The 26,761-nt window shown below is 42.6% G+C and overlaps 1 protein-coding gene across 1 annotated transcript in view; it reads left to right on the forward strand.

The window, feature by feature from the left end:
* LOC126175012 (ATP-binding cassette sub-family G member 1) overlaps positions 1-26,761 on the forward strand; it is a 466,189-nt gene that overhangs the window by 285,155 nt on the left and 154,273 nt on the right. The window contains exon 6 of the mRNA XM_049921499.1: positions 21,899-22,137. Coding sequence (XP_049777456.1) covers positions 21,899-22,137 — 239 coding nt within the window. The remainder of the gene's footprint in view (positions 1-21,898; positions 22,138-26,761) is intronic.

Consider the following 26,761-nt stretch of genomic DNA (forward strand, 5'->3'; position numbering starts at 1 on the left):
TTTATTAGCTCATAGTCAGTATTACTTGCTTACGTTATTACTTCAGATGCTTATATCATTTTAATACTACTAGCCACTTTAAAATTTTTATTTCTTAGGGAACTACGATGCAAAGATGGTACTGTATGTGTGAAATCCTGGTCCGATCTAGGAGAGGACCTGATGGTCCTAATAAGATCAGGTTAAATAAATAAATAAGATTCTCGTATAACTTAAAGCGCAAAGCGCCAGTCTATAAGACGCGGAGATGAGCCACATCCCAATCGAATCCGCACGGTGTATTGACGACCGTCGGTCTTGTACACCGGCCACACTGATTGTCGTTTAGGTGGTTTTCCACGCTCGTTTTGGCAAATTCTGGGCTAGTCCTCAACCTACGCCTTAGAAGACACGAGGGGAGTTCACAGTATTATGGTAGGCCAAGTAACGTTCATTGAATGCTGAACTACACTTCAATGTGACACATGTACATGACGATATTTTCCAGTATAATTCACGAAGCCTCTGTAAATGACGCTTGGAACGTTCTAAGAATCAGTTCCTTGACTATGGAAATCCGCTCTTGGTAACGGATTCGAAAACCGGTCTGTGAACGTCCTCATCGTAGAAAAATCACTTTCCGACAAATGTTCTTTCAGCTTTCAGAAAGATGTATATGGCAAGTGCAGGATCTTTCGTACTTCCCGATCAGCGTCACCCACTTCTGTTCGGGTGAGATGCCTGGGATCCCCCGTCCCCCTAACGCGAGGTTTACCCGTAGTCGGATTAAAAATATTCGAAAGTGAAAATTTGTTATTTGTTTTAAACAATAGTTAAAACACTTTAATTAAAAATGTTTTATTGAGGAAGTATATTAAACTTGTTTTAACACATGGTTAAAAACACTTTCTTTTAAACATGCCAACACTGAACAGTATTCGGACAAAAAGATGCCACGGAAATAATATTAACGTTCTCACGGATCACCACAAAACCTGACCTTCTGTAAATACATTACGAGGCTTGCTGAAAAGCAACGCCTCCGAATTTTGCATGTGAAAGTTCTTAAATCTTTTTAAACAGAACAAAAGTTATTAACATTCTATACCTCGCATATACATTAACGAAACTTTACTTACTTTTTGGATGAAAGGCAACGTTATTTGTACCTCCCTTTGTATGGTATAATCATGTAACTTTTCACTCTCTCGATTTATCTGATTACTGAGAGAAATCTTGTCGATGAATTTCAGCGTAGCTTCCTTCCACAAACGATTAACTTTTTGTTCGCAAGCGTGTTTCGACTTGTTGGCATACCACTTAACATACGCATCGGAACAGTTTTGATAAAAATTCATGTTTAACTCAGTATCGTCGGCTTTATGTGCGTTGCAGAATATCACGACTGACCCGCTGATTCACGTACAGTGAATTCCATTGGCGCGGCAGGGAACTCGCGAATGAAATGTGACACTAGTGTGGTAGTTGTTTCAAATCGGGCAATGCCGAGCGTCCAGCCGTGTAAAGCTTTAAGTTCAGTTCAGAGAGGCCATAAAGAGTGGTCGGCACTGTACTAGTGTCTATGCTAGAAATTAATTTCATAAAACGATATACTAGAATTTATAATAATGTATACCGTCCGAATTAAAAAGTTGACGTCAGATTTTCATGGCCCCTCTCTAAATGAGATTTGGTGAGATTTTGAGCTCACGTAATTATTGGATCTCCCCTCATTCGTAGCGCGGCAGAACTGTGTCCACAGGAAACACTCTTCTGACAATGCCCAATACTTTTGCGCAATAGTCTCAGCGTGGAACGTCAAGTGTAACTCATTTTCTGTACAAACAGTTAAGTATGATGTTACACAGAACAAAGTTGACGTGATTAACAAACTAATAATGCACACGACTTCTCTATGGTAAGTAAAGTAACGATTTGTCGGCAGCAAGTGAATCCCCCACGATGTTAAAATACAATAAATTTGTAAATCATAAATAACAGCAAACCGTTTACGAACGCTAGGAAAGAGAGATTGTGTCCGATCATAAACATTTCTGAAAATCTGCTAATCACTCAGGTCTCTATTGTGACAGCATTCCGCACTTTGCAGATACACAGAGTGTCCCTCCCAAGAGTCGCTTAGCGCTTTCTCTCTGCCGTTTCGGTAGATATTTGCAATTTTGTTTTTGCAGTGTTAGCGGGATCCTTCCAAAACAAATAATGCCCATCACGTCTTTTATGCGACATCCAGTGTCGATGGTTGATTACGGGGAATCTGAAACAGGTAGTGCGGAGATTGACTATCAGGTTGTCATTTGTGCCACGTTCCGTTGGTTCCTTGAGTGTTATATGTACGATGTACAAGCAGCCGTGGTTACTGCATACTGTATCACGTTTGTGTAATATAGCGTCTTTACACGCGATCGTTCGGACGCAGCAATGGTGTCTGACTCTCGGTCAATTTCGAGCTCCATTTTCTCCACGTTGTTTTCGTAGTATAACGATAACGATAATAGCTATGCGGGGGTATTTAACAGTTCACTATATGAAGACCTCAGCTGTAAACAGGGGTAAGAGACTTAGTACATGATATACTTTATTCATATTAAACTTCCTGGTAGATTAAAACTGTGTGCCCGACCGTGACTCGAACGCGGAACCTTTGCCTTTCGCGGGCAAGTGCTCCACCATCTGAGCTACCGAAGCGCGACTCACGCCCGGTACTCCCAGCTTTACTTCTGCCAGTATCTCGTCTCCTACCTTCCAAATTTTACAGAAGCTCTCCTGCGAACCTTGCAGAACTAGCACTCCTGAAAGAAAGGATACTGCGGAGACATGGCTTAGCCACAGCCTGGGGGATGTTTCCAGAATTCTTTATTCATATTAGTTGATATTTCCGAATTAAACCTAGTAATGGAAGTTGTATCCCTAATTTCAGATTCTTACTAACGGCAACTTTGTCAGGATGTATGCATATAAACAGTGGTAAGAGCCAACAAGATGGTTGCCCTTAGTAGTAAGGTGTGTGATGTACGTGCCAGGAAAATGCTTTTCCGGGATGCTTTGTACAAATCCGATGATAATGTGGATAATTCCGACTCAGATATAGATCCTGAATATATTTATGAATGGAAGTACTCAAAAGTTGTTACTAATCACGTAAATTTGAATAATTATTTGAGCAAGTAAACAATGTCAAGTTGTGTCCCTTCCCATGGTTTAGGAGATGGAAGAAATGTCTTGAACCATCCTGAACATTGTTTACTTGTCATTAAACTAAAATTAATTTTATATTGTGCTTGATCATAGATCAATATTTGAGGATTTCATACTTTATTACTGCAAAAACTGGTAATGTCTATCTTAGTATCATAAACTGAAACAATTCGACCTCTTTAAATTTATTTATTTATTTTTTTTTTTTTTTGAGAAATTTCACACTAATGTTTCGCTAATTCACCCAGCAAGTTAATAAAGGTAAGTCAATGCTAAGCTATGTTAAGTGCACCCCTTTTGCAAGTAAGCCTTGTTAAGTACCCATTGACGTAGTTTTAAGAACAAAACTGTGGGTAACATTTATTATTTTTAAAATACGTCCTTATTGTAGAAATATTTGAAAGCAGTGACTTATGAATAAATAAATCACATTGAATGTACTGGAAATATTGATGAGCTTTTATTGAAACTTCACTGCGCTATTTCTCAAAACATGTCACTTTATTACATCAGTCATAAAGAGCCAACACCTGACATGTATCGTATCTCAGCTTGATGTGACATGGTAAAGAAAAGTGACGTCAGGAGTCCAGAGCTGTTGCAGAGCACAACGTAAATGTTAAGATACAGCACTGTGACAACCGTACTAGCTTATTCCATGTTTTGCAATCAGGTTGGAGGAACTGGAAACTAACCAGTTGCCTACTCCTCCGCTTGACATTTAGGAACCTATTAGAAGTCATTCGTATTAGGCGAGACTGCGAAGGCTAGTCGGGACAGCAGGACATTCAGACACTGTCACAGGGAGCTTAAATGGTTACCGGAACATAAATCGCGCTTAACCTGTCGGTTCTGTTACAACTTATTTTTTGAGTCGGGGTTTACCAGAATGTACGCACAAAAATTCACAGCTTGCCGTGCCGACATATGTCAAGGTTACGTCCGAGTCATATTTGCCTCGTGTAGGTCTTCTCGTTCTTTTCCGCTATTCAAGAGCGTCGACTTCCTCCACAAGTGGTTTTTTTTCTCTTTCTTTTTTTAGATATTTCTGCCGTTTAACTGTAAATTGTCTATTTATTTTAAACAATCATGATTTCGGCTTTATAGCCATTCTCAAGTGCATATTGAAATATATCTGACTTGTCTGTGACATGTCACCGGCGAAAAAACATATTTCCGGTCTTATTGTTATATGAAAACTGGTTTATTAGTTTCTCGACGAGGACATGTCACAGACAGGTCACGTATATTTTAACATTTCAACCTCCACTTGAGAATGGCTATAAAGCCTAAATCATGACTGTGTAAAATAAATGAACAATTAACTGTCAAGTGGTGAAAATTTCTTCTAAAAATTTCTACACGACTGTGATTCCCCATGAAGGAAAGATCATTTCCTTCACATATACCTGCAGTCTCTCTTGAAATGTTGGTGTAAGTTAGAAATGAGTGTAAAGGTGAGTGATGTGCGCTTGTTTTCTTCCAAACACAAGACTGCTCAGGGTAAGTATTAAAGTGACGCACCGAAGGGATACTGATGACGAAGTGAATATCTACGAAGGACGAAAAGGATGACGATCGGGTAAAGCAGATAATGAAGCAGAAAAAGTGTTTCGTTTAGAAGGAATGCGCCTAAAGTATTTTGGATTGTGTGGCTACCCGGGTAGGTTATTTCTCTATCCCAATCGCATCGCCAAGTACGCTCTTAGTTACAAAACGTACAAGACAGCAAGGAATTCGTGTAGTACGAGATCTATTTGTGAGACGAGCAAATTTTAGGATATTGTTTTTTAATTGTTTGCTTGCTTTGTTTCTGAGGGACGAGCCCAGAATTTGTCTAAACGGGACTCTGAATGATCAGAAAATTTCTCTGGACTAAAAATATACAGACAGAACGCCGGAAATGAACGTGTGTAACGTTCGGCTCTCCATGATAATTACTGGAAACAAGAAGAAAATAATCCTCAGCCCTCAACATATAACCTTTTTCCATCCGCAGGAGCCATCAATTGGATCACCCACGAGAGCGTCCTATGTTTTCACTCGGCAGGAAAGTTTGATTTTCAGTCAAGTAAACGACGAAAAAAGAAGACTGAATAATTTACAAAAGAATTTAAAAGGAGAAATAGATCTCGAGAAAGAAATTTAGCGTCCGGAGAAATGTGAAAACACATGAGGCAATATGGACCTAATGATTTTCTTAGAAGATAGGCTGAAGAACGCGGAGCTACGTCTACAGCACGCGTATATTCACAGAAAGCTTTTAAGAGCATTGTCAGGAATATAGTCTTCGAAGATCTGAGGGCAGTAAGGATAAAATTCAGGGAGAGAAAAGTTAATTACAACTTCTACAGAAACCATACTGTAGTTGCAAGAGTCGAACGAGATGAAAGGAAAGCAATAATTAAGAAGGGAGTAAGACAGCGTAGTAGGTTATACCTGACATTTTCCTATCTGTACAATGAGAAAGCTGTGAAAGAAATCAAAGAGACATAAGGGGAAAGAAATACTTGAACTTTGAGGTTTGCCGGTGACGTAAATCTGTTAGACGGCAAAGGACTTGGAAGAGCAGTTAGATTTAGGTTATAAGATGAATATCAACAAAAATTAAACAGGGATAAGGGAACGTTGTCGAATTACATTAGGCGATGATATGGCAATTAGACTATAACATGAGGGACCAACAGTAATAGGTGAGTTTTGCTATTTGCACAGAAAAATAACCGGTGAGGGCCAAAGTGAAAGTGTGTAAAATGGAGACTGTCAACAGCAAGTGAGGTCTTCCTGAAAAAGAGAAACTTGTTAATATCGAATGCAAATCTAAATGTTTTTGCTGAAGGTATTTTTCTGGTGTTTAACTTTCTAAGGAAGTGAAAAGTGAACAATAAACAGTTTAGACAAGAAGAGAATAAATCTTTTGAAATGAGGTTACATGAGAATATTGAACATTAGCTTGGCAGATCGGGTGTCTACTGTAGACCTACTGAATCGAAATGGAAGAAAAAGATTCATGGCACAACTTGACTAAACGAATGTTCGGTTGACGAACAAATCCTGAGGCATCAAGGAATCGTCAATTTGGTAAGAAAGGAAATTATTAAGAGTGATAACTGTAGATGGAAACTAAGTCTTGATTACAGTAAGTAGGTGGAAATGGATGTAGATTACAGTAGTCAGTCAGATATGAAGACGAAAGTAGAGAGCTGCATCAAACTCCTTCGTCGGACTGAAAACATCAACAACAATAATAGTTGACCATGAACTACTTCTGTCCCAAGTTTCTCTCGACAACTCATATCAGATGACGAAAGTTTTTGGCAGAGTTCTATCTAGCCATCATTGGCTGAAACCTACCTCGTGATAGCGACTCCTTCCGGTGAAGCGGTGCGGCAATTCAGCGAATGTCATTTAAATGAACGTTTTATGCCTCCAACGTCATTTATTTTGTTAAAAAATGCAAGGAGTCTCCAGAGAGGAAGCACATGTTGTCACCAAATTAAAATAATATCGCTGGAATTAACGGCCAATCACCGTTTCATAAACATATAATGTTATGTCTTGCTCGGTTAATGCTTAAATTTTCACATACAGTTTTTTTCTGTGACGACGTGACTGACTTCGTCTGGCGCTGTGATAACTTCCACCACTGTCTGAGATCCAATGATACGAGATTGTAACAGAAACACTCGATGAACTTTAGATGGGAATTCTTACAAGAAAAACAAAGTAGTTAACGCGAAACCGTGTTGGAATTCGCAGAAGACAGTGTGACTATTATGGTGCCACCATTGTATGTTTCACGCAGGGGTAATGAGAAAGAAGCGTGTAGACAGTCAGTTTTTCCTCACTCAATAAGAGAATGGAATGGAACGGAAACCCGATAACATTAGTACACTGCACACTCTGCCGTGCGCTGTACAGTGACTTGCAGTATATGCAGGAGGAACCAGAACTCGACCAACAGTCCTTCGGAAACCTTCTGAATGTTTTGATAAGGTACCTACAGTTTCAGCGGCTCGTTACACAGTAATGATGTAATTATGATTTATTCGGTGTGTTAACGCAGTCACCCTTGTTTCTGTTAAATTACCTTCTGAACAGTGAAGAAACCTGTAATACATAATAACCAAAATGTACAACACGCAACACAGAGTAATGCAGTGACCCTAGATAGAAACAAAAGTGCTATGAAGTGGTTGCCGTCGGTGTGGCAACCGTTCAGCGTAGTTTCACATTCAGTGAACCAATACTCGAGGCGCATATCAGTCAGCTCTTTATCAGCAAACCTCTCGGTTGTAATGCCGTCTACATTTGCACTGTTGCGCACTATTTTCAGTCCAATACAGATGCATGGGGCAAGAAACCAAACACAGTGCGGTAACTCTGTAATGAGCAGTCAGAGACCATAGGTCTCACGAAAAGCAGCAAACCGTTTATCTCGTCTCTTTTCAATTCTCTACGAAAAATTATTTGACTGGATGGTACTGGCATAGACAATCTCTGTCAATATAAAAGTTTAGATGAATTAACGAGATAACAGTGATTACATGTTCTGACTTCATTTCTTCTTTTTTTAACATTCTTTGTGGCAGGTATAGCTGGCCTCGCATAGTCTTGGGAAAGTCGCGTCGGCTAGTGTCTTACTGCTGCCTAGCATACTGTGCAGTTCATTATATGTACCCATTTAGGACGCCCAAGCTGAAAGCTAGGTTTCTGGAGGACAGGAATCTATCAACATTAGCTTGACGTTTGGACTATGTTAAGAATAGTTCATCCAGCTGATAAGCTTCTCCTGGCTTTCCAAAAGAAGGTCATAAAAATTGGGGACAAAATCGAGATTACTGCTTTTTTAAGGTTTCGCCTCTTTTTGGCAGGATATTTTATTAAGGAAACAATTATGCCATCGGCGGGCCTGTATAACTTAGGGTTAGTTGCCATGATTCTTGATGGAAATAAGGGTGCATTAAGTTCTTTACTGACTAGAAAGTACGGACTTCATCTCTGGACTTGATGCTGAACACATCAGTACTCCACAGGCTACGCTCTCACGTCTCCACCAGCAGAGGGGGGTCCAGTGGTCGAGTCCTTGATAGAGCAATTCTAGTGTTGTAATTGAAGGTATCAATATCTTGCTGATATCGCACCGATGATAATGGTGAGCATAATTAGTAGCTCCGGCATGTTAAGAACACCACGAAATAGTTCAGATAATGATCAGTTTCCCTGTATCAAGTTCATCACTCATTCTCATTTCCGTGGCTTTTTTCGGTCTTCTGTGCAGACAAAGACTCACTGTAACTGCTGTGTAGGCAGTTAGAGACAAATTTCACAAAGTCAGATACAATATTATTACTTAAAAAAGTACCAAAATATTCAGAATGTTTCCTCGGACAATCTCGACTGCGTTCTGGTTCACCCACCGAGTGACATGGTTAGCACACTGGATTCGCATTCGAGAGGACGATGTGTCAAACCCGGATACGGTAATCCTGATTTAAGTTTTCCGTGATTTCTCTAAATCGCTTCAGGAAAATGCCGGGATGTTTCCTTTGAAAAGGCGACCGATTTCCTTCCCCATCCTTACCTACTCCGATGGGACTGATGACCTCGCTGTTTAGTCCCCTCCCCCAAATCAACCAACCAACCTGGTTCAACCTGTACATGTAGATGTAAAATAATGCTGCTGCCTGGATTACATGGAAAACCTATAGAGTAATAAGGAACGACGACTCTTTGAGAATAGTCCAGCCTGGTTACCTCCTAGGCAGAAAGCATATTTTACCCATCTCTCGCCCTAGGACAGTGAGAATAATATTCATAAAATCTAAACTGTCAACTTGTGTGAACCTTAACTTATAGTGTTCAATGGATATATCCTTTACACGTGCAAAAGCATTGCAGTGTTTCCCTCGTACATACACATATACATATACATACACACACAAGCACACACACACACACACACATACATATATATTTTGTGTGTGTTTGTAGGGGGGGGGAGGCGGCCGATGTGACCGAGCGGTTCTAGGCGCTTCAGTCCGGAACCACGCGGCTGCTACGGTCACAGATTCGAATCCTGCCTCGGGCATGTATGTGTGCGATGTCCTTAGGTTAGTTAGGTTTAAGTAGTTCTAAGTCTAGGGGACTGGTGACCTCAGATATTAAGTCCCATAGTGCTCAGAGCCACCTGAACCATTTGCGTGTGTGCGTGTTTATTTATTTATTTATTTATTTATTTATTTATTGTTCAGTGGGACCAAATTAAGGAGAAGTCTCCATGGTCATGGAACGAGTCAATATATGAAGTTATAACACGATATTAGAAACAGATGAAATGAAATATAAAAAAACATATTCAGGTGACAAGTAGTAAGTTTAAATAAAGAAAATCAACAATGTACCACTGGAATTTGCTTAATTTTTTAGCTCTTCCAGGAGCTCCTCGACAGAATAGAAGGAGTGAGCCATGAGGAAACTCTTCAGTTTAGACTTAAAAGAGTTTGGGCTACTGCTAAGATTTTTGAGTTCTTGTGGTAGCTTATTGAAAATGGATGCAGCAGAATACTGCACTCCTTTCTGCACAAGAGTCAAGGAAGTGCGTTCCACATGCAGATTGGATTTCTGCCTAGTATTAACTGAGTGAAAGCTGCTAACTCTTGGGAATAGGCTAATATTGCTAACAACAAACGACATTAAAGAAAATATATACTGTGAGGGCAATGTCAAAATTCCCAGACTATTGAATAGGGGTCGACAAGAGGTTCTCGAACTCACACCACATAGCTCGAACAGCCCGTTTTTGAACCAAAAATACCCTTTTTGAATCAGAAGAATTACCCCAAAAAATAATACCATACGACATAAGCGTATGAAAATATGTGAAGTAGACTACTTTTCGTGTTGAAGTGTCACTTATTTCAGATACTGTTCTAATGGTAAATAAAGCAGCATTTAGTTTCTGAACAAGATCCTGGACATGGGCTTTCCACAACAGCTTACTATCTATCCGAACGCCTAGGAACTTGAACTGTTCCGTCTCGCTTATAATATGCACATTCTGTCTGATCCAAATATTAGTTCTTGTTGAATTGTGAGTTAGAAACTGTAAAAACTGAGTCTTACTGTGATTTCGCATCAAATTATTTTGCACAAGCCACGAACTTATTCCATGAACTAATGAACTCCATTATTTGATACTGTTTCAATATTACATACAAGATCCTTCACTATCAAGCTGGTGTCATCAGCAAACAGAAATATTTTTGAATTACCTGTAATACTAGAAGGCATATCATTTATATAAGTAAGAAGCAGCAGTGGCCCCAGCACCGACCCTTGGGGAACGCCCCACTTAACAGTGCCCCATTGGGACTGAACATCACTACCACTCTCAATATTGCGGAGAATTACCATCTGATTTCTGTTCTTAAAGTAAGAGGCGAACCAATTGTAAGCTTACTCCATAATGGTCCAACATCTGCAGTAACATTTTGTGGTCAATACAGTCAAAGGCCTTCGTTAAATCAAAGAAAACACCTAGCGTTCGCAATCTTTTATTTAATCCGTCCAAAACCTCACAGAGAAAATAGAATATAGCATTTTCAGTTGTTAAACCATTTCTAAAACCAAACTGAACATTTGACAGCAAATTATGTGAATTTAAATGCTCCAGTAACCTTGTATATACAACCTTCTCGATAGCTTTAGCAAACACCGATGGCATAGAAATAGGTCTAAAATTGTCAACATTATCAATGTCTCCCTTTTTATAAAGTGGCTTCACTACCGAGTACTTTAATCGGTCAGGAAACCGACCACTCCTAAAGGAAAAGTTACAGATATGGCTAAGTACTGGGCTAACATACATGGAACAATACTTCAGTATTCTGCTAGATACCCCGTCATATCCACGAGAGTTCTTGGTCTTTAGTGATTTAATTATTAACTCAATCTCCCTATTGTCAGTATCATGGAGGAGCATTTCAGGTAACAGTCTCGGAACACTTTTTTCTAAGAGCGCTATATGATTCTCTGTTGGGAGTAGGTTTCTATTTAGTTCACCTGCTATATTCAGAAAGTGATTATTAAATACTGTACATATACGCGACTTATCAGTAACACGGACATTCCCACTACGCACTGATTCTATATCCTCGACCTGTCTCTGCAGACCAGCCACTTCCTTTACGACTGACCATATGGTTGTAATTTTATCCTGAGACTTAGCTATTCTATCTGCATACCACATACTTTTTGCGTTCCTAATAACATTTTTAAGCACCTTACAATATTCTTTGTAATGGGCTGCTGCATTTAGATTTTGACTGTTTCTAACGTTTTGATATAATTGCCACTTTGTTCTACAAGATATTCTTATCCCTCTAGTCAGCCACCCAGGCTGCCTGTTTGTGCTAGTACCCTGTTTTGAATGTTCTAACGGAAAGCAACTTTCAAAGAGCATGAGAAAAGTCTTGAGAAAAGCATTATATTTATCGTCTACTGTATCAGCGCTATAAACATCTTGCCACTCTTGTTCCTTGATGAGGTTTACTAAGGTCTCTACAGCAACTGGATCAGCTTTCCTAAACAGCTGATGACTATATTTAACACGTGTTGCAGCACAAAAATCTTTTAGAGTTAAAATTTGCGCATCATGATCTGAAAGGCCATTCACCTTTTTGCTAACAGAATGCCCTTCTAGTAATGAGGAATGAACAAAAATGTTGTCTATGGTTGTTCTACTGTTCCCTTGCACTCTCGTTGGAAAGAATACGGTTTGCATAAGATTACATGAATTAAGGAGGTCTACCAGCATCCTCTTCCTTGCACAATCACTTATACAATTAATATTGAAGTCACCACATATAACTAACTTTTTGTATTTCCTATAAAGTGAACCAAGAGCCTCCTCTAGCTTTAGCAAAAATGTTGTGAAATCGGAGTCTGGGGATCTATAAATAAGAAGAAGTTTAGCTCCGTTAAATTCAACCACACCTGCACAACATTCAAACACCTTTTCAGTGCAGTACTTTGAAACATCAATTGACTCAAATGGGATGCCGTTTTTCACATACATGGCTACTCCCCCACACCGCAAAGAGCTCCTCGAAAAGCTGCCAGTCAACCTGCATCCTGGTAAAGGAAGCCTCTGAATTATCTCCTTATTTAAGAAGTGTTCAGATATACCAATAATTCTATAAGCAGTTCTATAAGCAGTTCACTAACTTTATCTCTAATACCTTGCATATTTTGATGAAATATACTAATTCCCTCATTACTCGGATGCCTAAGCTTTGCCAAAAGTGGTTCCTTTGTTAGAGAGACTTCCCTTAAGCAGGAATACCTATCAGTTGACTTCAATCTAAAAAAGGTGCAGCTCTAACACCCACTACTGCAGGAATTTTCCCATGAGTGATCCCACCAACCCCACCTATGCTGTCACCTATAAGCTTTGCCAACCTCCCCTTGCGTGTGTGTGTGTGTGTGTGTTTGTTTGTGTGTGTGTCTGTGTGTGTGTGTGTGTGTGTTGTGAGTATGTGTGCGCCTGTGTGCATGTTTATTTTTTGTTTTCTTGAAATTCTGAACTGCTGCATCCATAATCAAATTGTCGTCTTGGACAGTACCGACATAGCTTGATTGACTTCGATACCACTGCATTTCCGCTTGTGCAGAAATCTAATAGACTTCACCAATTTTCGACTTTCTGCAAATGAGTAAGAAGTATTTCTTCTTTCAGCAGCTCCTTATCTCGTATAGCGATGTACAATCACTTCTTGTATTACAAGATTTAGTAGAGGAGAACATTCCTTGTATATGCAGCATTAGATGAGATATCAGATTAACGAATAACATTTTCGGTAGTTACTTAGCTGTGTTATGTTCTGCCAGTTCTACCAACATAACCAGAAGAAACTCTAATAACTGGTACAGTGGGACGTACCTTCTGCCATGCACCTCACGGTGGTTTGCAGAGTATAGATGTCGATGTAGAATTCCTGCCATTTCCTAGGTCATTTATGTAGTGTACCAAAACCTCCGAAGCGTAGTTTTATTTGTAGATCACAACTATAGGTCTGATACAACAGCAAGCGGTTATTTCTCGGTACCTCAGAGCATTCACACTACTGTAGCGCGTTTGCGCTATTACAAGGAACAGGTTCCCCCTTGAAAGGCCAAGGTAATGAGGTTATTTTCCCAGCGGGGAAACGGAGGCAGGAACGTGTTTCAAGATCAACGGCCTAGCAGCGACTGCGAGGCCATTTGCGTTCTCTTTACTAAGTAGCTGATGTCATTCATGCGAAGATATAACGTATCTCTGCTCCCCTCACCTCCTTTACCTAGCGTGTTAAAACACAATCATGTTATATGCATCATTAAACATGAAAACAGTACCGAATCCTACTAATGAATTTACTTCCCGACAGGACTTTCACATTAATTAGCAGTTAATGCATTAAACCAGAGAGTAATGACTCCTGGATCGCCTACAAAAGGCAAAAACTGTGAACTTGGAGCCGGCCGTGGTGGTCTAGCGGTTCTAGGCGCGCAGTCCGGAACCGCGCTACTGCTGCGGTCGCAGGTTCGAATCCTGCCTCGGGCATGGATGTGTGTGATGTCCTTAGGTTGGTTAGGTTTAAGTAGTTCTAAGTTCTAGGGGACTGATGACCACAGTAGTTAAGTCCCATAGTGCTCAGAGGTCAGAGCCTGTGAACTTGGAAAGAGAATAAACCAGATCCAGCATATGGTGGCTGAATCATCATTTCATTTGTGACTAAGCCGTTGCTCATATCATGAAGAGTAAGGTGCCGAATAGAGCCAGTTAACAACGTCTTCCTGCTATTCAAATCAGGACCCATGTAGCACCTTTTCGCCTTTGTAGCTGACTGCCTGTTTGAGGATTGGTTACGTCCTGATACTGCTAAGGATGTCAGTGATAAGATTCGTTGAGGACACTGTCACCCTCAATGAAAATCAGGAATAAGTGCACGGCTGCTGTATGGAATACTATAATGAGCAGACGTTATGGATTGAGAGTAAGCCAAAGAAAGATGAAAGTAATGAGGCATAGCTGAAATGAGAATAGCTGTGAACTTGAAATCAATATTGGAGACCACGAAGCAGATGAAGTTAAGATATTGCGCAGTCTTGCAAGTAAAATAACACTCACCGGTTATACACTCCTGGAAATTGAAATAAGAAAACCGTGAATTCATTGTCCCAGGAAGGGGAAACTTTATTGACACATTCCTGGGGTCAGATACATCACATGATCACACTGACAGAACCACAGGCACATAGACACAGGCGACAGAGCATGCACAATGTCGGCACTAGTACAATGTATATCCACCTTTCGCAGCAATTCAGGCTGCTATTCTCCCATGGAGACGATCGTAGAGATGCTGGATGTAGTCCTGTGGAACGGCTTGCCATGCCATTTCCACCTGGCGCCTCAGTTGGACCAGCGTTCATGCTGGACGTGCACACCGCGTGAGACGACGCTTCATCCAGTCCCAAACATGCTCAATGGGGGACAGATCCGGAGATCTTGCTGGCCAGGGTAGTTGACTTACACCTTCTAGAGCACGTTGGGTGGCACGCGATACATGCGGACGTGCATTGTCCTGTTGGAACAGCAAGTTCCCTTGCCGGTCTAGGAATGGTAGAACGATGGGTTCGATGACGGTTTGGATGTACCGTGCACTATTCAGTGTCCCCTCGACGATCACCAGTGGTGTACGGCCAGTGTAGGAGATCGCTCCCCACACCATGATGCCGGGTGTTGGCCCTGTGTGCCTCGGTCGTATGCAGTCCTGATTGTGGCGCTCACCTGCACGGCGCCAAACACGCATACGACCATCATTGGCACCAAGGCAGAAGCGACTCTCATCGCTGAAGACGACACGTCTCCATTCGTCCCTCCATTCACGCCTGTCGCGACACCACTGGAGGCGGGCTGCACGATGTTGGGGCGTGAGCGGAAGACGGCCTAACGGTGCGCGGGACCGTAGCCCAGCTTCATGGAGACGGTTGCGAATGGTCCTCGCCGATACCCCAGGAGCAACAGTGTCCCTAATTTGCTGGGAAGTGGCGGTGCGGTCCCCTACGGCACTGCGTAGGATCCTATGGTCTTGGCGTGCATCCGTGCGTCGCTGCGGTCCGGTCCCAGGTCGACGGGCACGTGCACCTTCCGCCGACCACTGGCGACAACATCGATGTACTGTGGAGACCTCACGCCCCACGTGTTGAGCAATTCGGCGGTACGTCCACCCGGCCTCCCGCATGCCCACTATACGCCCTCGCTCAAAGTCCGTCAACTGCACATACAGTTCACGTCCACGCTGTCGCGGCATGCTACCAGTGTTAAAGACTGCGATGGAGCTCCGTATGCCACGGCAAACTGGCTGACACTGACGGCGGCGGTGCACAAATGCTGCGCAGCTAGCGCCATTCGACGGCCAACACCGCGGTTCCTGGTGTGTCCACTGTGCCGTGCGTGTGATCATTGCTTGTACAGCCCTCTCGCAGTGTCCGGAGCAAGTATGGTGGGTCTGACACACCGGTGTCAATGTGTTCTTTTTTCCATTTCCAGGAGTGTATAAGAATATACAGCCTACAGTTGCAGGTTAACTTTATCGTTTACCTAGGTTTCAACGTTAGTAATAACGTCTTCTTCAGAACCTGCAACAAGTTTATATTATAATGCGCTAGTATATTATATTAGATATGGTCATCCTACAGGATGCAACGCGTAGTACTTACATAAAATATTATTTAAATGTTTGCCTAAAACAGGCCATGTCCTAAGTCAACTTTATAAAATGGTTATGCATCAAGTTCTATAAAGTTGACTTGGGACATGGCCTGTTTTAGGCAAACATTTAAATAATATTTTATGTAAGTACTACACGTTGCATCCTGTAGGATGACCATATCTAATATAATATACTAGCGCATTATAATATAAACTTGTTGCAGGTTCTGAAGAAGACGTTATTACTAACGTTGAAACCTAGGACGTGGCTTGTTTTAGGCAAACATTTAAATAATATTTTATGTAAGTACTACACGTTGCATCCTGTAGGATGACCACATCTAATATAATATACTAGCGCATTATAATATAAACTTGTTGCAGGTTCTGAAGAAGACGTTATTACTAACGTTGAAACCTAGGTAAACGATAAAGTTAACCTGCAACTGTAGGCTGTATATTCTTATATAAACAATATCAGTTGCTGTTACTGCATAAAAATGTTAAAAATTATGACACTCACAGGTCTTAATATGCGGAAGAAATTTACAAGAAAAGCGGAACAGAAGAGTTGAAACGTTTGAGATGTGGCGTTACATAGAGATGTTGAAAATTTGGTGGACTGGCAAGATATGAAATGTAAAGGTTTTCAGCAGAATCCGGAAGGAGAGCAAAATGGGAGAAGAACGGACAGGATGACAGGGGCACGTGTTTAGACATCAGCGAATAACTTCCATGATACTACTGGGTGCTGCAGAGGATAAATATTGTAACGGAAGGCAAAGGTAGGATTATATACATCAATAATAGAGGGATTGTGGAGTAAGTGCTACCCTGAGATGAAGAGGTTGACACAGTAAAGGAATTCGTGGCAGACCGCATCTAAGCAGTCCGAACACTGATCACACACGCAAAAAGTGGAAACGATTTGTCGTTAAAGAAAGGTATGGAATGGAATGCACTTACCATACTGACGAACTCCTTGAAGTCTCATCTGTGAAAGAAGAGAATAAAATCCTGGAGGGTCGTGTATTAACAAAATTCCTCGATAAAAGCGTCCGATGACGTCACAGTGATTCCTTTGAAGAAATTATACGTGGCTGATTTTTTCCCCATTCAACCCAAATCGGAGCTGTGCTCAGCCTCTAAAGGCCTAGTTATCGGCGGGACATCAAATCTTAATTTTCTTTCCTTCCTTTCCAATGATGACATTCGCAGCAGATGACACAGTCACACGTCAGTGAGTTCTGTTCAAGGATTCATTACTCACATAAGACGCCAATGACGTAAATTATGTGAGGAAATGACATTGGAAAAGCCTTCCCTCAAACTGTTTATTTAGTCCACTGAATGTAAACGCTCGTTGCATCGAACCCCTGTTCGGGAAATTGGAAAACAATAAAAGAAGCATATTAAAGGTTGATGCTGAGCAAGAAAAACCTCATCACTTAACAATAATCTTCTCAGATTCTTATCAGATCGTCTAAGCGGACGGAAAATAGCAACGGAGAAATTTTGCGTCCATGTCTAATACCGTGGTTTATGTGCTGTCGTATACTGACGATGTGTTGCTTGAACATTTTAAGTTTAAGGCTGTTCGAAGCCAGCGAGGGCACTCCAAGGCAGGAAATCAGAGACGCAATGCAGAGAGCAGGCAAATGTGTTTAGGTTGCCGGGAATGCAGAGTGACGCAAGAGACCTGCGAATTACAGACGCTCTGGGCAGCTGTACCAAGGGGGAAGTTTCACTTCGGAGAAGTAATTAATAACTCACTTACGGCCTAGACGCTGTTATAAGGCGTCACATTAGAGTATGGTCACAGAAAGGAACGTTTTAGAAGAGGCAGCAAGCTTGATATATGCCCCTAATTCCCTCAACGTCAGAAGGTTTACACAGACTGCTACAACAGCGGTCCCCACTCACGAGAAGCCTCTGGAGGGGGCACAGTGACGTAAGACACTGTTGTTGCTAGGTATAATAGGAAGGTCAGTGACATGTAGCTTTTAGCCGGACGCTGTTGCTACCAAACCTGGAGACTGCTAGTTAAAAGACCAGAAACATCCACACCTACTGAGCAGGAGAATGGGAAGAATCTGAACGTGGTTGGCCAGTTGCGCCCTGGAGGTGCAGAGTCACTTGTCAGATTGGCTGAAGTCTGTAAAGTGCGGGTAGGAAGGAAGAAACAGTGCACCGTCACAATCCTTTAAAAACCATTTATTCAGAGAGAATTCTCAGTCAGGTCGCTGGGGCGCCAACTTCGAGTTGCGCGTCTCCAGCTTCGGAGGACCTCCGACAGGTCTTTCTTTCTCAGTCTGAGTACTTCTCTAAAAGCTCGTACTTCATAATGCTGCTAGTGATTGCTATTTCTGTTCTCAACCCACGGACTCAGACACTGACTTCTGTTGCGCCACCAGTTGCATCCCTTGCATATTCTAATGTCTTGAATTAGCCTTCAGTGTAGTTGTTAGTCTAATTGCAAATAAACAGTGTTGATCAGCCCTTGAGTATCCCTAAGTCTCTTGCTGCGAGCATTCCTATCGAGACCCAAAATCCGCACTTGTTCGTAGGTGTCCTGTGACAATGTTAAGCGCTGATCCGTACAATCAACATGCTTTGAAGTTGGTCTTTCTGCATTTGCGCCTGTTGTTGTTGTTGTGGCCTTCAGTCCAGAGACTGCAGCTCTCCATGCTACTCTATCCTGTGCAAGATTCTTCATCTCCCAGTACCTACTGCAACCTACATCCTTCTGAATCTGCTTAGTGTATTCATCTCTTGGTCTCCCTCTACGAGTTTTACCCTCCATGCTGCCCTCCAATACTAAACTGGTGATCCCTTGATGCCTCAGAATATGCCCTTCTCCTAGTCAAGTTGTGCCACAAATTTCTCATCTCTCCAATTATTCAATACCTCATTACTTATTTCATCTACCCATCTAATCTTCAGCATTCTTCTGCAGCACCACAATTCGAAAGCCTCTATACTCTTCTTGACAAAACTATTTATCGTCCACGTTTCACTTCCATACATGGCTACACTCCATACAAATACTTTCAGAAACGACTTCCTGACACTCAAATCTACACTCGATGTTAACAAATTTCTCTTCTACAGAAACGGTTTCCTTGCCATTGCCAGTCTACATTTTTTTCCTCTCTACTTCCACCATTTTCAGTTATTTTGTTCCCCAAATAGCAAAACTAATTTACTACTTTAAGCGTCTCATTTCCTAATCTAATTCCCGCAGCATCACCAGATTTAATTCGACTACGTTCCATAATATTCGTTTTGCTTTTGTTGATGATTATTTTATATCCTCCTTTCAAAACACTGTCCATTCCGTTGAGCTGCTCTTCCATGTTCGTTTGCTGTCTATGACAGAATTAAAATGTCATCGGCGTACCTCAAAGTTTTTATTTCTTCTCCATGGATTTTAATTTCTACTCCGAATTTTTCTTTTGTTTCCTGTACTGCTTGCTCAATATACAGATTTAATAACGTCGGGGATAAGCTACAATCCTGTCTCACTCCCTCCCCTACCGCTTCTTCCCTTTCATGCCCCTCGACTCTTATAACTGCCACGTGGTTTCTGTACAAATTGTAAATAGCCTTTCGCTCCCTGTATTTTACCCCTGCCACCTTCAGAATTTGAAAGAGAGTATTCCAGTCAACGTTGTCAAAAGCTTTCTCTAAGTCTACAAATGCTAGAAACATAGGTTTGCCTTTCCTTAATCTATTTTCTAAGATAAGTCGTAAGGTCAGTATTGCCTCACGTGCTCCAACATTTCTACGGAATCCAAACTGATCCGCCCCGATGTCGGCTTCTACCAGTTTTTCCATTCGTCTGTAAAGAATTCGTGTTAATTTTTGCAGCCGTGGCTTATTAAACTGATAGTTCGGTAATTTTCACATCTGTCAACACCTGCTTTCTTTGGGGTTGGAATTATTATGTTCTTCCTGAAATGTGAGGGAATTTCGCCTGTCTCATACATGTCGCTCACTAGATGGTAGAGTTTTGTAAGGCCTGGCTCTCCAAAGGCTTTCAGTAGTTCTAATGGAATATTGTCTACTCCCGGAGCTTTTGGTCCTAACCGCAATGAAACTGCAGACTGACCTGCAACCCCCTGCCGTGCCTCTATCCTGTTTCAGGAGACGTCAGTGCGACTCTGACGAGCGCCGCTTACAGTTTCTATGATGGTTCATGTATTAGTATAATGTGAAACTTCCTGGCAGATTAAAACTGTGTGCCCGACCGAGACTCGAACTCGGGACCTTTGCCTTTCGCGGGCAAGTGCTCTACCATCTGAGATACCGAAGCACGACTCACGCCCGGTACTCATAGCTTTACTTCTGCCAGTATCTCGTCTCCTACCTTCCAAACTTTACAGAAGCTCTCCTGCGAACCTTGCAGAACTAGCACTCCTGAAAGAAAGGATACTGAGGAGTATAATGTGACTGCATGACTTGGCTCGAGTGTCTTGGATTGCCCCTTTCCGCCATTATTTCCCAAAACTTCTTGTCAGGACGATACAATTTTTTTTAATCCCTGGAAGTTACATTTGTACATCAAAAAACTTTATCACTTCATAATAATTTTGTAAACAGTATTTAAAAGACATAATTACGCAGACTTCTGCAGCCTGAGTAACGATGGTTACAACTCTCCTGGACGTTGTTCCGCGTCATTGTATAAAATATGTATCTTATATGTGAGGTCTTGCCCACTCGTCTCGTATAAGGTGCCTAAAGGATGCTGCGTTCTCGGAATGCTATACAACAATTCAAGCAAAATCACATTAACAGTTTTTATTACAAATAAGAATATTGACAATACTTAACTTTGAATTTACAACGGTGTGGCAAGCGATCGGCGATATGCAAACAAAGTCCTCTGTCGTATTAAAGGTCCGTGTAAGCAATTGATATAGATGACACGTCACACGTCTCCTGGTACTGTGCAGGTCTGTGAATCGCGGTCTGGTACCGTCGCCCGAGGGTGGCAGGAGCGGCGCTTATATTCACTTCTTGCAGGTACGGCTCCTGTCGTGGCGCGACGCCAATCAACGCATCATTGGCCGACGTCATCTCACTGCCTTCTCTGCTCCTGCGTTCTTCGTGCCGGCGCTTGTCGTTAGGCCGAAACATAATATATTTTAATTATAAACTAAAACCAACGTTTCGACCGTATTACAACGGTCGCCAGTCACTGACAACCCGGCTAGCCCACTAATAGTTTCTTTTCTATCTTCCCGCTTCCGTTATGACCAGCCTATTATATTCTAGGGCCAATAAAGTTTCAAAAATTGGCACCGATCGAGTGCAATAGACAGAGTACCTTTCCTCCGTCAAAACTAATCTTTTGTATCCCGCCTGGAAGGCGGCGCGTGGGTCTGCTCCTGAAAACTGACAAGTTTGCCAAATGAAGGAAGTAACTAGGAGCAGGTGACGCGGAGACGTACAGCTTTTTACGAGAAAGTACATTTAATTATTAGTCAATGAGATACGTAACTTTACACTGAAGAGCCGTAGGTGCGAAACCGTATTCCCGTCATCAGTAGCACAAAGTCTCAATAGCAAGCTGAGGTTGAAGCGATGTTTCCTGGCTGTCTCCTCTTGATGTAATGGGACGAATCTGCAGCGGAGCTCGTAGATCTGCACAGCGCCTGCTAGAGAGCGCTGTCGTCGGTGTCGGTCGTAGTGCCAACTTTAAGTACTTGCACCTACGCCGTGGCATCGTGGCTATCGATACCACATAATCTTTCCCTGAGGAAGCCGTTATAATAAGTTCGAAACGTTGGTTTTAAGTTAAAGTATTTCACACAATGACTTAGCGTAACACCCCACAAGAATTTTAATCACCGGTGCTGTGCGACTTGTATTGCGACGTAGACAGGCGGCCTGCTGAGTCCTAATTTTCGCCCCGCTGTCACGGACGCGTGTCTGCCGCAGCGGGCTGGACGAGGTGTCGGCCAAGCTGTGCCTGCGGCTGCTGCACGAGGTGTCGCGGCAGGGCCGCGCCGTCGTCTGCACGCTGCACACGCCCTCCGCGTCGCTGCTGGCGCTGCTGGACGACGTGTACGCCATGGCGCGCGGCCGCTGCGTCTACCAGGGGCCCAGCGGCGGCATCGTCTCCTTCCTCGCCGCCTGTGGCCTCTACTGCCCCACACACTACAACCCCGTCGACTACCGTGAGTACCTTCCAGTCCACTACATAGCGCGCCTGCTGCCTCAACTGCGGATTCCAAACGAAGATACTAGATGCAGTATCTCAAACCCAGTCCTCACAGATACACTGCAACCAGTGGAAGGGAGGAGATGACATACTGGTGGAAATTAAGCTGGGAGGGTGGATCGTGAGTCGTTTTTTACGGATTGTACACGTACAGCCATCTCAACACCGGAAATGTTGTATTAAAGATTACAATTTGTTTTGACAGTTTAAGTAGGCATTTATTCATGTCGTACCCTGGTACGGTACTACAGAAGAATGCTAAAGATTAGATGGGTAGATCACATAGCTAATGAGGAGGTATTGAATAGAATTAGGGAGAAGAGGAGCTTGTGGCACAACTTGACTAGAAGAAGGCATCGGTTGGTAGGACATGTTCTGAGACATCGAGGGATCACCAACTTAGTATTGGAGGGCAGAGTGGAGGGCAAAAATAGAAGAGGAAGACCAAGAGATCAATACACTAAGCAGATTCAGAAGGATGTAGCCTGCAGTAGGTACTGGGAGATGAAGAAGGTTGCACAGGATAGAGTAGCATGGAGAGCTGCATCAAGCCAGTCTCAGGACTGAAGATCACAACAACAACAACCCTGGTACGAAAATACATATGTTAACAAAGGACTGAACCCGATGTAAAACAAATCATACAATCACACTATACAGAAACGAGTAAACAAGACGAAAATGTGGTATAAGGAACACAGGGGTAGCATCCTATAAAGATCCTACTGGTAATACAACATAAATGATAAATCGCCATTGATAATCATTTGGGATATTTCCAATTAGATCCATATTAATGATTATACACTGAAAAGCCGAAGAAACTTGTATACCTGCCTAATACACGACTGGTCATCTAAATTGCTACACCAAGAAGAAATGCCTATGATTAACGGGTATTCATTGGACAAATATATTATACTAGAACTGACATGTGATTTCATTTTCACGCAATTTGAGTGCATAGATCCTGAGAAATCAGTACCCAGAACAACCACCTCTGGCTGTAATAACGGCCTTGATACGCCTGCCTGGGCATTGAGTCAAACAGAGCTTGGATGGCGTGTACAGCCATGCGGATAAGATGCCTGTCATCTCTACTGCTAGTGATACGAGGCCGTTGGGATCCAGCACGGCGTTCCGTATTACCGTTCTGGACCCACCCACCGATTCCATATTCTGCTAACAGTCATTTGATCTCGACCAACGCGAGCAGCAATGTCACGACACGATAAACCGCAATCTCGATAGGCTACAATCCGACCTTTATCAAAGTCGGAAACGTGATCTACGCATTTCTCCTCTTTACACGAGGCATCACAATAACGTTTCACCAGGCAACGCCGGTGAACTGCCGTTTGTGTATGAGAAATCGGTTGGAAATTTTCCTCTTGTCAGCACGTTGTAGGTGTCGCCACCGCTGCCAACTTCGAGTGAATGCTCTGAAAAGCCGGCCGGTGTGGCCGTGCGATTCTAGGCGCTTCAGTCTGGAACCGCGTGACCGCTACGGTCGCAGGTTCGAATCCTGCCTCGGGCATGGATGTGTGTGATGTCCTTAGGTTAGTTAGGTTTAAGTAGTTCTAAGTTCTAGGGGACTGATGACCATAGATGTTAAGTCCCATAGTGCTCAGAGCCAATGATCTGAAAAGCTAATCATTTGCATATCACAGCATCTTCTTCCTGTCGGTTAAATTTCGCGTCTGTAGCACGTCATATTCGTGGTGTACCAATTTTAATGGCCAGTAGTGTATCTGTAGGGCCCCGCGAGCACGCAGAAGGCCGCAACACGACGTGACATGGAGTCGACTAATGTCTGAAGTAGTGCTTGGGGGAATTGGCACCATGAATCCTGCAGGGCTGTCCATAAATCTGTAAGAGTACGAGGGGCGGAGGTCTCTTCTGAACAACATGTTGCAAGGCATCTCAGATATGGTCAGAATGTTCATGTCTGGGACGTTTGGTGACCAGCAGAAGTGTTTAAACTCAGAAGAGTGTTCCTGGAGCCACTATGTAGCAATTCTGGACGTTTGGGGTGTCGCATTGTCCTGCTGGAAACCTCCCAAGTTCGTCCGAATGTACAATGAATATGAATGGATGCAGGTGATCAGACAGGATGTTCAGATAAGCGCCATCTGTCAGAGTTGTATCTAGACATATCAGGGGTCCCGTATCACTCCAACTGCACACATCCTACACCATTACAGAGCCTCCACCAGCTTGAACAGTCCCCTGCTGGCATATAGGCTCCATGGGTTCACGGAGTTGTCTCCATACCCGTATACGTCCATCCGCTAGATACTATTTGACAGGAGACTCGTCCGACCAGCGACATGATTCCAGTCATCAACAGTCGAATTTCACTGTCGATGGGCCCACGTGAGTCGTAAAGGTTTGTGTCTTGCAGTAATAAAGGATGCACGAGTGGACCTTTGGTTCAGAAAGCCCATATCGATGATGTTTCGTTGAACGTGTAGCACGCTGACATTTGTTGATGGCCCAGCACTGAAATCTGCAGCGATTTGCGGAAGGGTTGCACTTCTGTCACGTTGAAAGATTCTCTTCAGTCGCCGTTGATCCCGTTCTTGCACGGTCTTTTTCCGGCCGCAGCGATGTCGGAGATTTGACGTTTTTCCGGATTCCTCGTATTTACGGTACGCTCGTGACATGGTCGTACGGCAAAATACCCACTTCATCGCTACCTCGGAGATTCTGTATCCCATGGCTCGTGCGCCGGCTATAACACCACGTTCAAACTCAATTAAATCTTGATAACCTGCCATTGTAGCAGGAGTAACCTATCTAACAACGGCGCCAGACACTTCTTGTCTTATATTGGCCAAGCCGACCGCAGCGCCATATTCTGCCTGTTTACGTAGCACTGTATTTGAATACGCATGCCTATACCAGTTTCTTTGACGCTTCAAAGATGTTCAAATGTGTGTCAGTTCTTAAGGGACCAAACTGCAGAGGTCATCGGTTCCTAGGCTTACACACTGCTTAAACTAACCTATGCTAAGAACAACACACACACACACACCCATGCCCGAGGGGGGACTCGAACCTCCGGCGGGAGGGTTTGACCCTTCAGTTTATATCTAAATTAACGATAACATGTTCTTTTGTATGTCCTACAAGAAGTTTTTTAAAAGCTGCTAACAGAAGATTGAATATTTCTGCAGGTGTATAACTACCGTCTAGACCATGGCCGGCCACAGTGTCCCCCATCTTTACGCGTGCATCGCGTGCGAACCGCGTGAGAGCCAAGACGCGGCTCGTCACTTGGCTTCACTCGGTTCTCCTCATAAGTACACGGGACAGCGCGACACTTAATTTAGCACTACGGTGCGGCATTTTGCGGTCGGGACAATTCTGTGAGACCGACAACTTCGTCGTGTCGCACTGTTTGCCCTTCGTAGTTGTTCGTAGTATGAAGGAAGATCACAAGTCCAGTGGCTGTTTGCGTATAACGATCTATCGCCACAGTTCTTTAAACTGAATGAAAATGATAGAATAGGGGGAAAAGAATTCTCAGTTCGCATAAGCAAAAGGTACTGCTGTTTCCCTATGAATCGACTTTACAGTACCATGCAGGAAGAAATTAAACTTTTAGATGACAATGAAAGAGAAAAAATTTTAACGATCGACAAACGTGCCTCATTGTTCTGTACACCTAGAAACACTTTGTCCTGAATTTTAAGGTGTGGAGTACTTGAATAAATTGCTGGCACGAATAGTAAAACTTCTGAAGGCGCACCCATTATTCCATTGTCAGTTGCGACAGTTTTCAGTGGAAATAAACGTAGAGTTTAGAAACTTCATATATGTAATTGCAAAGTACGTTGGTTACGTCAAGGGGCATGCCTGGAACTATTTTTCGTTTTAAAATTCGCTATTGTTGAATTTATGAAGGAAAAAGAGTGCACGAATGAAACCTAACAACAACCGGAATGGATTGCAGATCCTGCATTTTTAAATGGCCTTGTCTGCACACTGCCCACAGTAAGACAGCAACAAGGTAACTTCTTAGTGATTCGATGTAGATGCATTTAGAAAGAAAATCGCGTTGTAGAAGAGACAAATTCTGACAAAGACAATCAAGTTCTATAAGCTCTCTGGTGTTTGAGAAAGCGCGAGATTTGAAGAATTCGTTGTGGCCTTGCAAGAATTACGATAGTTTTATGAAGGTTTTGAGGACACTGTTAATCTTACATCCTCTTTCGAGCTGTTTTCGAGACAGTTTCCCGTTTCAGTTGGAAGCGTTCCTGTGCTTATGCAGATGAATCTGATTGATTAATTCCAGTTTTAATTACAGATCATTTTGCGTTAAAACTGTCAAATGGTTCAAATAGCTCTGAGTACTATGGGACTTAACATCTGAGGTCATCAGTCCCCTAGAACTTAGAACTAGAGATGGGCAAAACTGTTCTTTTCAGAGATCGGATCAGAACTGTTCACTCCCTGAAATGAATTAGCTCTTTTTCATGACTCACCACTCATTTACAATAGAAAATAAATGGAAGGCACATTGCCCTTTAAACTTGGTTTATTCCAGTACTATACCTGTATTTTGATCTTATTTG

Source organism: Schistocerca cancellata, chromosome 3, assembly GCF_023864275.1.
Source record: "Schistocerca cancellata isolate TAMUIC-IGC-003103 chromosome 3, iqSchCanc2.1, whole genome shotgun sequence".
NCBI lineage: Eukaryota > Metazoa > Arthropoda > Insecta > Orthoptera > Acrididae > Schistocerca > Schistocerca cancellata.